The sequence below is a fragment of the Macrobrachium rosenbergii genome, chromosome 13, assembly GCF_040412425.1.
Source record: "Macrobrachium rosenbergii isolate ZJJX-2024 chromosome 13, ASM4041242v1, whole genome shotgun sequence".
Taxonomy (NCBI): Eukaryota; Metazoa; Arthropoda; class Malacostraca; order Decapoda; family Palaemonidae; genus Macrobrachium; species Macrobrachium rosenbergii.
The window spans coordinates 22,594,280-22,608,406 of NC_089753.1; the positions used below are offsets into that span (position 1 = coordinate 22,594,280).

The following is a 14,127-nucleotide window of genomic DNA, read 5'->3' on the forward strand; positions in this document are numbered from 1 at the left end:
CCGATTTTCGGTTATCATCACACCCTCAGAAACGGAACCCCGCCGATAACCGGGGACTGCCTGTAGTGGATGTAATGCATCTTGTTGCTTACCATCAAATACATGGACAGTCCATCTCATTTGTGTCAATGCATACTGGTGCTAGAGCTCAAACAGGTTTGAAATCTCAAAAAGAACAAATGAAAGTTGAGAGTTTTTGTTTTTCTTCTTTGCTGTGTCTTTTTATTTTTGGTCTGTTTGGTTTCCCTCCTTCCATTTTGAAGTTCAGCATCATAAAAAAAACAATAAGCAAAACCTTTGTGAATTATTCTATATATATTTTTTTTATATTTCTTGGTGTGTGCTCCACTTTCACGCCTTTGAAATGCTGCAAAGAGAAGCTAACGCATTCTTAATGGAAAATAATATGCTGTCACTTTCTTGTGAAACAGAGTTACAGTAAACCCCCGTATTCACGGGGATACGTACCACCCCCCCAAATAGCTAAAATCTGCGAATACTTAAAACCCCTCTAAAACACTTAGAACTGCCTATTTTGATAGTTCAAACACAAACAAAAAAAAAACTAAAAATGCTTATACCTGAGTATTTTAATAGTTTTATCACAAAAAGTGCATTTAGTCATGAAAATCATTTGAAAATACAGTAATTAGTGAATATTTCTCAGTGAAAAATATCACAAATGGGCGAATTTTCCACAAATAACGAGTACATATGCTCCATAGAGAAATCCACGAACAGTGAGACCGCGAATACGGGGGTTTACTGTACCCCCATATACTACTGCACACAATAAGTTTTCTGTTACAAACATTATCTATAATGGTGATAATTATGCCGGGTAAAACCATGATTCAGATTCTCTCTCTTTCTCTCTTAGAGAACTTGAAGGAAAGGATATCCCTGCTGGGATTCAGTTTCACCAAGAAGAAATCTTTAAAGAAATGTTTTGTTGGAATGGAGAAACCAGTTGCTTGTCAGAGCATCCAGTTGAGGAACAATACATTAGAACCTGGTATGCTTCCAGTGTTGGAAACTTTTTGCAACTTTTTGCTCATGTTTTGAGCACATTAAGAAACTGTATTTTAAAAGTAGCAAAATCTATTTGTAGGTGTAATAAAAAAAAATAACTCCTTTTAAGGAAACATATTATAATTAGACAATCAAGTAGAATCTAAATCCCACAAGGCTGTCCAAATTATTTTTTTTCATAGATAGTTGATAATTGGATCAGAGGAAGGCTGAACAGTTGTAAATCTAGGTGGGAGGACACCAAAAGGAATGGATGAAGAGTAAATGCAATGGTGCTGGAGCTGAAGGGATCCTTTACTTCTGTCAGCAGTGGGCAGCATAAGGTACACTGTAGGCAGTAGTATCTGTACAATTGCCAAGTCAACAGTTAACCTCTTTAAGTTTGGTAACTTTGAATTGAGGTCATTTCAAGCTAAAGGCAAGATTCCTTGTGAGATGGGAAAGCTGTGGTTGCAGTACTCTTTATTGTAAAAAATAGTAATACGTACTGTTTTATTCCCCTAATTTTTTACAGCATTCAATTTTCTTCATGACATTTACTGGCATATGTGATGCAGATTGTTTATGCATAAGTGCTGGGAATTTCAGTATACTGTACAGTATTGTCATTTATGAATGCTATTTGCTTCTTCTGTACAAAGAAAAATTGTAACAATGTCCTGAACAATAACGAATACTGTATTTTAACATCACACACAAAAGCATTTCAGCTTTACCCAGAATTTTCTACCATAGGTACATGAAAAAGGATATGGCGTACAATAATGTGTTTTGCTATTTATGGGAACCTGTTCGTTAAATAAACCTCATAGGAATACATTGCTGTGTAATTCCTTATAACAATGCCATAACAACTTACGATACCAGTGGCAATAGTGACCAGAATGCCAATTTGATACTCTTTGGGATTTCTCACCATGTTCGGTATGTATATTTTCAACGGCAGGTCATTATGGTTTTTATTTTTTCAGTGCCTTAGATCCTAAGTATCAAAAAGCCTCAATTAGCTATCAAGTGAATATGAACCCAGACCTCATTTACAGATGTTCTAAGCCCCTGCAGGCAGTAGATATAAGAAACCAATTCATTCTGTTGTGCCTGAAGTGACTCCTGTGTTGTGTTCAAATGGTTTTGGACTTTTTCAGGGTACAGTATTCTATGTGCAGGTGTTCCAAATAATTCTAATGTTGGCAATATATATGAAAACCTTATCTTATTTTCTTTGGATACAGTATACTGTGTACAAGTGTTCTTAGTTTTTAATGTCAGAAATATCATAACATTTTACTTAAGCTTAATGACAGTTTGTTGGGGGAACAGTCATAGGGCTAGCAATTGCATCCTAAAATCATGGCCAGAATGAAAGGATGTGAATATGCAATATACTGTATAAACATATGGAATGGCACAAGAGACATAATCTCTAAACATAGTGTGACATTGAATGTACAGTTTACAGTGCAGTAAATGGCCGATAGTATTATTAAATCCAGATTTATTTCCTATCGACTCATATTCTTCACTTTAATGTGAAATTACCTTGCCTGGTTGACTGAGATATAGATTTAACAAGAATTGCTTAAATTTCACAATTTCTGGCAACTTAAGAGGATTTTTGTCTTACAGGCACACCCTGAGGTTAATATCAGGAATATTGGAGGGCAAACAACTGAGAGTACAGTGGAACCAGTGGTCAAGTTAAGGTGCCCCTACTGCAGTTATACAGACACTATTCCCATTGATATGTCCGGTCATATTCGGGCTCATACAGGCGAGAGCGCCTACCCTTGCATTTTCTGCCCAAAGAAAGACAAGCGGAAGTACGATCTCATCAAACACATGAGAGTCCACACTGGGGAGAAGCCTTACAAATGCGGCACTTGTTCATTGCTGTTTACTCAAATGGGCCATCTCAAGACTCACGAAAGAAGACACACAGGAGAGAAGCCATTTTCCTGTCATATATGTTCTTATCAGGCTACGCAAATATCAGGATTGACTCAGCACATGAAGAGACACCACAAGGAGTATTTGATGTAGATACTGCAAAATGATCTGAAGGAGCTCTGTTAGGTGAACATGAAACTAGTGAAGCAAATTCAGACTCAAAAGTATATCTTTTTGTCCCTTTTGGCATGTACGCTCTTTGAGATCCTTATCCTGTCAGAATCGTAACTGAAAACTTATCATTAGAAAGTAAACAAGTGACTACTGTTGTAGCACTCTATGGTGTATGCCGGTAATATACCCTTATGAGTTTTATGATGGGCCTGAACCACAACTTGTGGCTCTGTGCATCCAGTTTGGCTTGGTTGCATATTGCATGGAGTTCAACCCCACAAAACCAACCACGGAAAGTCATAAAAAGTGGCATCTATCTCTAGACTGGTTTCCTCTAGCCCTCTGTAATACTATTTAGGTTTTATGAATGATATTGAGAGCCTCTTCTATTTTTGAAATTGACGACTTTTCAGTCTGTAAATACAGACATACACATTTATAATTAAACCATGCAGGTTTAATTAAATGTAAGTACCAGTATATTGTGACTTCATATTGACAAACAAATGTAGTTTTTAAACAGGCACATATCAACCTTTGCAATATGCACCACAAAAATGGTCTGCCTAGTTGTATGCTTAAAAATGTTCAAGTTGATGCTGACATTGAAAGAAGCCTTTTTTTTTTTTTAACTGTATGTTGTCTTAGGGCTGGCATGAAAGATTTTTTTTCTTTAAGTGAGAGGTACAGTTAAAAAGAGATGAAAAGCCAGGTGGCAAAAGACCAAGATAATAAATGAAAAACAATAAAGTATGCAACAAAAGCTGCACTGCAAAAACCTTTCCTATCATTTACATTGTGCTGTGAAAGGAACACTGGTGTTAGTCATCCCTTATAGGGGGGGGATATAAATGATCACTGAAGCTGCGGTAGTTCTATAAACATTGTTGACTATTTTTTTTGCTTTTAAAGTTTAAACAAATTTTCTTTTGCTTTACAGGTCCACCAAGTGGGTAACATTAGAAATACTGAAGATCGAACAGTTGAGAGTATAAGTGAACCAGTTGGCAACACTTTAAAGTGCCCCTACTGCAGCTATACAAACACTGTTCCCATTGATATGTCCAGTCACATTCGGGCTCATACAGGCGATAGGGCCTACACTTGCATTTTCTGCCCCAAGAAAGCTCCAAAGAAGCAAAATATGATCGCCCACATGAGAGTTCATACAGGGGAGAGGCCCTACAAGTGTCACATTTGTGCTTTGCCGTTTACCCAGCTTAATCATCTCAAGGTTCACGAGAGAAGACACACCGGGGAGAAGCCCTATAAGTGCCACACTTGTGCTTTGCAGTTTACTCAGCTGAGTCATCTCAGGACTCACGAAAGACAGCACACAGGAGAGAAGCCGTATTCTTGTCATTTATGTTCGTATCGGGCAACACAAATAGCAGGACTGATTCAGCACAAGAAGAAACACCACAAGGAATGAAAGGAATGAACTGGATTAAGGAATTCCCTTTGAAAATTTCAGTCCATTACAGTCATCATACTGTAATTTTTCTAAAGTTTATTGATGAGCAAAGTTTATAAATTTTTACATAGTGGCATACAGTATCTGCTCACGTGAGCATCACTGTACTTAAGAATTTGGGCCTTGTTTGCACAGTGACCATGCAAATGTCAGGCTCCAAAAATCAGTGTGTACAATAAATATTTATTTCATAATATTTTGGTGTTGTTTAAAGAATATATTGGTGTGAGCACAAACGATAAAGAAAATATTAGAAATCTGTAAAGAGTGAAATAGCGTCTTTGCTATCTAAGGAGATGATGACTTACTGTGCTGCCAATGAAGTACAGGCAAAAGTAATGTTTAAAGAAAAAAAAAAGTCAGGTTTCGATGATGAAAAAGATGTAAAAAGTAGTGTTCAGAGTGGTAGCGGTTAAGTCATGTACGTATTTCTTTAGATTGTGAAATGCTGTACTGTGTGGTCATCCACAATGCAGTGTACTTGTGATAATCTTTCATACTATAGCACCAATTTGATTCCATCCTATTTCGGGACTTCCTGTAAAACACAGAGCCTTGAAATCCTGCTATTTTCCAAGTTCCTTTACTGTGGAATATAAACTTGCATTTACAAAAACAAAATTTAATTACTATAGAGACTCCTGTAATTTAATTCTAATGCGGTTATAGAAGTGTGTTTTAGTTTCACGTTCTCCTCCTCTGATGCTTCTTCTTGGCAAAAATCCTCCATGGCTCAGGAGGCCAAGAACAATATTCAGAACATGATTTAGTAACGTTATACACATTAGCTCTGCATCTGCTGCAAGTAGAACGGGGGTCAGCCTTAAATGAAGCCAAAAAACATGAACAAGGGAAGCCACCAATGCCAGGATGTTTCTCTGAGGCTTAGGCACAGGAGGCTGAGATGAGTTATGGGTTTGCTTGTTCAAATGCAATACAAAAACACACAATAAAAGCACTAATGCATAATCACACAGAATAGCACTACTGTAGTTGATCTCAGTGTTAAGACCGTAGTTTTGTTAGCTATGAAAAAAAAAAAAAAAATCAATTAAAATTTGTCATTTTGAGAAACTTGCTCTCAGATTTTCATAAATATTTGATAGTACTGAAGTTACAGACCAAATATATTTGGTAGTTATTGCAGACACTGAATTGCTGTTATTCAATCTAACTCATTCCTTCGCTAATGATAGTTAATAAATCTCACATATCATCAGATGGTATTTAAATTATGGCCTCGATTAAACTACATACATGTTATCACTCCACTGATCGTGTGCACCAAAAGTACTGTACCGAAAGAATGGTAATTCTTGTGTTGAGAGTATTCAGGTTGAGAGCAGCTGTTTTTGTTTTTTTGTGTAAGGCTACAGACTACTAAAAAGGTGACATTTTTATGGCTGAGGAAAGAATTTGAAGGTTCTTGTATGTGAGAATAAGGTTTTTTTACCTCACCTGATCCAAGAATCTTATTGAAAACCCTTTGGCTGTTAGGATTTCAGGAATCAGTGCACATTTGACAGCGATTAGTCTGATAGCATGTTTATTCGTGGCCAGTTACACTGTGAAATCAGATATACATAGATAAATTATTTTTATTTTTAACCTTGTGATTACCTCCTAACTCAGACTTGACTCTCAAGCTCAGATTCTTAGTTTTCATAGGAAAACTCATTATAATATTAGGGATTTGAGAAGTTGCAATTTCATTGCATGTTTGCCATTGCATTTACACTGATGTAACTTTGTTCTCTTCGCTTTTGGTTTGTGCAGGGCAATGCCCACCAGTATATTTAGTAACCGCACTGAATTTATGAAGACAGTACAGTACTGTATGTAGGGTCAGATGGATGAAGCATCACCTCCACCGATTATCATCACACCCCCAGAACAGAACTCCCGCCAATAACCGAGGACTGCCTGTACTGTATGTAGGGTCAGATGGATGAAGCATCACCTCCACCAATCTCTCATCCTATCATTTCTTGATATTTCATGACCGCACGGGATGGCCTTTTTTAATCCCAGTTCATTTGCTTTGGTCGTAAATACCATACATACATCCACCCATCCTTTATGCTTTTAGAGAGGTCTTAAGAACAGTTCCTTGTAAATGAGGATGATTTCAGTATTTTGTCTGAAGAATTTTTTTCATTGGAACGGCTGAATTTGAAAAAAGTATGTCAGTGTTCAGTAGGTGTACTATGTCCACTCTTGTTGTGAAGAAATAAAGTTTACAACAGCAAAATATAGTATTTTTCTTACACAGTCGTGAAAAGTCCAGAGTTAAATTCTTATGTTAATTGTACACTATAAAAGAATTCATAGTGGCAACTGAATACCTAGACAACTGGTTTATTTCTTTATGGAATAAGTAATTCATTTCTTTCCATACTTAATGAAGTACATTTCATTATTGCATTTGCTTATTGATTTGTCTTTGGACTGACAGAGCTATTGTTGCATCATATTTCCAGTTCCAATTGTTGAAGATCACCTAAAGTTAGTGACTTACTTCTCATGTAGTTGTGTCAAGTTGCTGTGTTTCTTATTCCTGCTTTTACTGCTTTGATCATTAGCCTTATGGGCCAGTTTTCATGCGAAAATGGTTATACTAACCTTCTTGAATGCCTTGTTGTAGAACATGATACTATCTTGTAATACAATATCAAAGAAACATAGGTACATTTAAATACATTTATTGAGCCACTTATGGTGATTTTTACTTTCCAGGTGCCTCCTTTCAGAAGGGGGCGAAGGCCCAAGGAAACGCCCCAACCTGTAGTGAAGGTACTCCAGTGTCCCCACTGCAGGTATACTAATACCATCCCTATTGACATGGCCAGTCACATCCGATCTCACACAGGAGAGGATTTCTTCACGTGCGTCTTTTGTCCCAAGAAACTGGCCCTCAAGCACGATGCTCTGAGACACATGCGCGTTCACACTGGAGAAAAACCTTACAAATGTCGCTTTTGCTCCTTGCAGTTCAACCACCTGGGCCATTGCAAGGAGCATGAGAGGACACACACTGGCGAAAAGCCTTACGCTTGTAGCTTGTGTCCATACCAGGCTACGCAAGCATCAGGTTTGAATTCACATATAAGACGTCATCATCAGCAGTAAAATGAAAAAGGAAGATGTCCTTGTTTGCAGTAAAGTGAAGGAGCGCACTTTTTGTAAAGGTTTATTTTTGTTGTTGCCGTGACTGTTAATGCACATGAAGTGTAAGTCTAAGTATGTTCAGAAGATTAAGATTGAAGCTATACATATACATGTACTGTATCTTTTCTAGCCTTTGTGTGGGGACAACAGTCCTGACACACATTTTCAAGTCTTTTAATCAGAAATCAGGTCTGATCAGCTGATAACATCCAAAAGACAGGCTTTAGTTTATTTATGATTAGTAAGAAGTTTTGCTGTAAATTCAGCTGGAGAATGATTTGAATTGAATAATTTGGCGAGTCTTGTAAACCTGAACAAAAGGAAAGTTCTTGAAAATCAGAATTCTGTTTAAAGGAACCAGGAAAGGCTTGAATATCTTAATTTAGATTTTAAACACTCGAGTCATTCAAATTTGGATCTTACAGAGAAGGGCAGTGTCAAAATGCAAAAGAAGTTCTTTAATTCACATTCCACCAGGCGTTATACCACTTTTTCCTACATTGCTTCTTCTCCAAGGAGAGTGTCACTGTTGGCCTTAAACTGGGGTTTAGTATATAATCAATTACAAAATCTATTTTATGACTACAATAATTATTACTGTGTTCTAATATTTGATGCTTTTTTTTTTGTATCTATAATAAAATGATGATGTTTTAAAATTTCAGAGAAGCATCAATTCCAAACTGGTATTCCAGTACTATATTCAGCAATTTTCTAACTGGCACTTGATGTCATTTGTAGATATTCATTATGGGTACTCAGTCTTGCACACACACACATACTCTCTCTCTCTTTATCTGAGTGTGTATGAATAAATCTTGTATTGTGTATTTTGATTATCCTGATCCAAGTGAACCTAAACATGGATTTTAAAACATCTCTGATCACTCTCCCAGATTACTTGTCTAGGAGGATTTCTAAGTAAAGATAAGATTTACCACAGAACCTCACTGATTGATATCAAAATGTTTTCCAATCACACCAGAATGTCTTTGAATGACATCTGGGCAACGAAGCTAATGCTTTGCTCATTACTGAAATGGCAAGGTCAAAATCAACCTGTGATCTTATGCATGTGTCTGTGCATTTGTAAACGAAGTTTATATTGGTGATTCTTGGTAGAATTTTTGTAATTTTTCGGTGCATTTTAAGTGATCTTGGGTCTCGTAAGATGATTTTTAGGGAAGATGGTTCAGAACATACTGGTTTTAAGTATTAATATAATTTTGGAGCACAATAATAGAGATTTTCTTTACAGGCAGTCCCCGGTTAACGGTGGGGGGTTCCGTTCCCGGGTGAGTGCCGCTAACCGAAAATCGCCGATAATTTTGGTAATAAATGAGTCTATGGTGCCGTAAGCGTCGATAAACCGCTTATCAATGCCAGTAAACCGCTTAATGGCGACATTAACTGGTTATCGGCACTGATAAACCACTCACCAATGCTGATAAACTGCTTAGTGACGCCAAAAATCTGGTTAACGACGTTACTAGCCAAATGCCGCAACACTAAAACGCCGTTAACCGATGCCGCCGGTAAGCGGGGACTGCCTGTACTGATATTGGAAAGAAACAAATCCTTGGTGAAAAGAGAAAATGGAAGATCAGTATTTCTTTACTTCAAGATATGTTCCATGGATTTGGCATCGCAACTAAATGTCACAGAAATTGTTTATTCCATTATGATTAACAATTTGGTTATATTAATATATTGCCACATAGATCTGACCATTGTATATGAGAGATAAAATGTTACAAATTGTTATAGGAAAATAATTTTTGTACAGTGTATTAAAAGTTTATACAATAAGTGAAATGCCATGGGTATTTGCTGGAAATTTGGTTGTATATCCACAATTCTGTTATTTTCTTAAAAAATATATGCATTACTAACAAGTGTAAGGGGAATCTTATTCCATCCTCACATCTTCAGTTCCTGCCTACCTCTTTTATTGTTGTTTATTTTACATGTACAGTACGTTTATCCGTTTATTTGTTTCCATTTATTCATTATTTATCTGTTATTTACTTCTTTCTCTTTCCTTGTATGGACATTTTATTCGGCAACTTTAGACATGAATGTCTTGTAGGTGTGTTCCCCCATAAATGTGCCTCCTTTGTGAATAAAATTATAGTAATAATAATTTCCAGGTATAATCAAAGCAATTCTGAGGTTTGTAAGTTTCACCGGTAATTCACACTCTACAAGTCCTGAGTTCAAGTATCGCTCAGGCTATGATAGATATCACTGGGAAAGGTATAATATTAATATTATTATTAATATTAGGAGAATAACACTCATTAAGTGAAATCTGCTTCAATTTTCTTCTTACGTACACACACAGCAATGAATGAACACACTTAAATATAGCAAACTCACTACCCATAGGCAATCCCCGGCTAATGGCGGGGGTTCCGTTCCCGGCCGAGTGCTGCTAACTGAAAATCGGCAATAATAGCATCAATAAACCACTTATGGGCGCCGAAAATCTGGTTAACAGCGTCGCTAGCCAAGCGCCGTAACACCGAAGTGCCGTTAACCGATGCCGCCAGGAAGCCGGGGCTGCCTGTAATAGGAAACAAAACATTCACCAGCGTAGACAGCAACAACAACAAGCAGTTCTAATAAGAGTTGGGCTTTCCAATCTGATCCAAAGGTCTATCTAGGCATCACATCTTATGGCCTACGAGAGAAGGATTTACTGAAAATCCCCAGACTGAACAACGGCAAAGGGTTAATGAGGATTCTGTGAAGGCATGTGACGAACAGTGAATGAGATCACGGAGGTCACTGGACTGAAGATCATAAGTGAAGGTCGCTGGGGACGATAGCAGGAGTTATCATAAACTAAGAGAGATTTTGTACTTTGTTCATCTGTAAAAATGTTTACAAAAGAAGAAAACTGAAACAAGTGTCACCTAATGGGTCGTTTTTTTCCTATTATCAGCATTACTGTACTATTATTATTTTTATTTTTATTACTGATCTATTGGCCTCATTCATATGGTACATGCATTTTTAATATGAAGCCACAAAAAGTTAAAAATGCCCTGAACTTAAAAAATCAAGAGAAAAATGTTTATATCTGTATATAATAGCAAACTACAATAACATAAGGTTTAAAGGTTGCTAATAAGCAGCACATGCAAGGAAAAGGTCAATTCATTTATACAAAATATCCTAAAGACAGAACATGTATGATTAGCGTTCAGGCCAGCTCTCCACCCACTAGAGACCTGGGAAAACAAGGCAATGGCTATGATGACTCAGCTGGTAGACCTATTCAACCCTACTTGCCCCACCCCATATCTTAGCCAACAAGGAGAGTAAGGTCATGTGCTGGTATGTAAAACTCTATCGAATAGAGTAATTGAGCATAAACTGAACTTGCAACTGATACAGTGTTAAGTTACCAATAATACCACTGAACTGCCACAACCCAACTTAAATACAGTAAAAAAAAAATACCTACAACTGAAAATATTAAATTGCTCAATGTAGCAACTGATACATTAAGAGCGAAGTAATCTCAAAATATAAGTAAGAAATTGAAAGTTTACTTGAGTGTAGCTGCAGCTGTACGGCACACCCACGATTACAAGGCCAAGGTGCAGAGGCCATGGCATGACCCATAGTCTGAGCACTTGAACAGTGTGGTTACCAACAGGTATAACTTAACAAAATATAACAGGACATGACCCAGTAAGCAGAGGAGTAAATGCTGCTCTCTAACAAGGAGAGGATTTTTTTCAATTTGCAGTCATAATGTGAAGTTTTTGAATCTGCATGTAAAATTTAGTGTTAATAACAGTTCAAAAGGTTTTCCAATGTTCATTTTAGCTCTTTCTGAGCAGAATCTTCCTTATTTGTTTGGCACAAGCAGTCAAAGAGTACAGTGAAAATATGACACTGCTTCTCTCATTGCCTTGTTTGCTCTGGATTAATAGTTTTGGCTTATGGCTTTGCTCAAATGCAACTGGAAGATATCTTTGGAGGTTTTCATTTTTCTTGTCCTGTTCCTGCTGCATATTACCTAGCAGAATGACTCTGTAGACATTTAATGGGGGTTTACTTTTAACCCAACTGATGTCATTTGCCAGTTCATGTGTGACCTGTGAACCACTTATGATCATTTTTGTTTTCCAGGTTCCTCATTTGGATAATAGCAAAGATGTTGAAAGGACAGGAAGAGGGAGAAAGACCGATGACATTCTGAAGATGTTCAGCTGCCCACACTGTAGCTACTCAACTAACATACCCATTGAAATGTCATCTCACATTCGAAACCACACTGGGGAGAGAGTCTACTCTTGCATCTTCTGCCCCAAGAGAAGTCCACACAAGGGCCTTATTAGCACCCATTTGAGGGCTCACACTGGAGAAAAGCCTTTCAAATGTAGTTTCTGTTCTTCACAGTTCTCACAAGCATGTCATCTTCAGGAACATACCAGAACTCACACTGGTGAAAAACCTTTTCAGTGCCGCTGGTGTTCTTACCAATCTGCCCAAAGGTCTGGTTTAGCTAGGCACATCAAGGTGCATCATCAACACTGAAGTAAGTCACTGGTGATTGTACCTAATGCAAGTTTAGAGATCTCCTTTATGTTTAAGTTCTGTTTTTAGAAATGTAATAAGAACCTTTACTGTGTAACCATAAGGAGTGGATGGTGTTCTTTATGGGACTGCATTCTTTAGAGCAGCTAAGTACCTTATTGGGATCCACACTTACCCAATCTCTTTCTATATCTTGACATATGTATGTCTCTCTATGAGACTTGATAAAGTAAAGTATTCACTATTAGAGGTCCGATGGAGGTGATAATTGTGGTACAAAAAATTTAGAGGGAAGGGGTTTGTTAATTTTATATGACAATAAGATTATCAACATCTGATTGTATTTTCCAATTTATATATTATTTAAAATAATTATTCAATTGGGAGGCACCCCAGTGCCTGTATTGACTCCAGGCCTGAAGAACGCATAAAAGGAAGGGACTTGGATAGAGCTTTAATCCAAAAAAGAGGTGGATCTACCTTTTGGAAGGTAAACACTTATGGGTTGGGAAAACAGAAGCAGAGAGGAGTTTCAAAAATTAGTAGTAGAGGGAAAGCCAGAGTTTGTGAACTGGGTACTAGTTCCCAAGCAGACTTGTCGTATTTTGCAGTACCATGTGCAACAGCTGACAACTGGCAGGAAGGTTTTTGTAAATGCCTGTTGTAGATGTTTAAGGAGCTCAAATGTCATTCTCTTTTGGGGGTTTCCCCATTATTTTGTTTTTTGCTTTGTAACTAAGAGGTAGAAGAAATACTATTCAAACTGCCTTTGATATTCCCTATAGATGTTCATGAAAGTTTTGACCGCAGAATGTCAGTGCTTTTGGAGGTACAATCAAAGTTCAATGAGTTTTTAACATTAATTGTATAGTAAAATTTCTAGTAGAAAATTATTTTTATTTTAACCCTTATCTGAAGAATAGTGAATATCAAAAAGGCAAAATTTTTTATTGACTTCCTGGGATTTTTGTAGTCTTCAGAGAGTGGTGATCAATCCGGTCTTTTCTTCATTTCCTTATTTCTGTTATTCCTGTGAGAGCTTGATAAGGCATTTGAAATGCTGGATTCGGAGAAGCATACAGTGTCATAAAGATACTGTAATCAGTATGTACAACAGTGCTTTCACTTGAGGTTTGCTTCATTCTACATTTCAAACTTTCAAGTTTTGTTCACTTCACACATATGCATAAGCTTTCAAAAGATGTTTTGCCCAAGAGAATGCATTTGGCATTATGGCAGACAGTGCACGAATGTGGCTTAACAATGACAAGGATAGAATCTTTTGTTTTTTCAATGCTGAAGGATGATTTTTTCTAGTGGATAAATATTTTGGAGGGTTGTACAATGTAGGGATGATACTGTATTACCTAGGTAGCCTAACTTTAAAATTGGACATGAAATGGGGCTAATTTTTACCGAACAATTAATTTAATTTTTTTAGTGTATACATGACCTTGTTTACTACTTTATATTATCTTTATTTTTCAGGTTCCTCAGTTGGGTAATAGCAAAACTGATGAAATGAAAAGAAAGGGGAGAAAGTCTGATCTACTTCTGAAGAGGTTCAGCTGCCCACACTGTAGCTACACAACTAGCGTACCCATTGATATGTCGTCTCATATTCGGAATCACACTGGTGACAGATTCTACACTTGCATCTTCTGCCCAAAGAGAGTTACACACAAAGGTCATATTGGCAAACACTTGAGGGCTCATACAGGCGAAAAGCCTTACAAATGTGCCTTTTGTCCTTCTCATTTCTCACAGGCTTGTCATCTTCAAGAACATACGAGAATACACACTGGTGAAAAACCTTTTGGATGCAGCTTGTGTTCTTA

General features: G+C 37.1%; 1 protein-coding gene across 10 annotated transcripts in view; it reads left to right on the forward strand.

The window, feature by feature from the left end:
- LOC136845002 (protein abrupt-like) overlaps positions 1-14,127 on the forward strand; it is a 239,411-nt gene that overhangs the window by 176,390 nt on the left and 48,894 nt on the right. Inside the window, exon 6 of one of the 10 annotated variants that reach the window (XM_067114625.1) lies at positions 7,304-9,636. The exons of the other annotated variants lie outside the window; for them this stretch is intronic. Coding sequence (XP_066970726.1) covers positions 7,304-7,696 — 393 coding nt within the window. The 3' untranslated portion in view covers positions 7,697-9,636. Of the gene's footprint in view, positions 1-7,303; positions 9,637-14,127 lie in introns of those variants that run through there. 10 annotated transcript variants of the gene reach the window in all.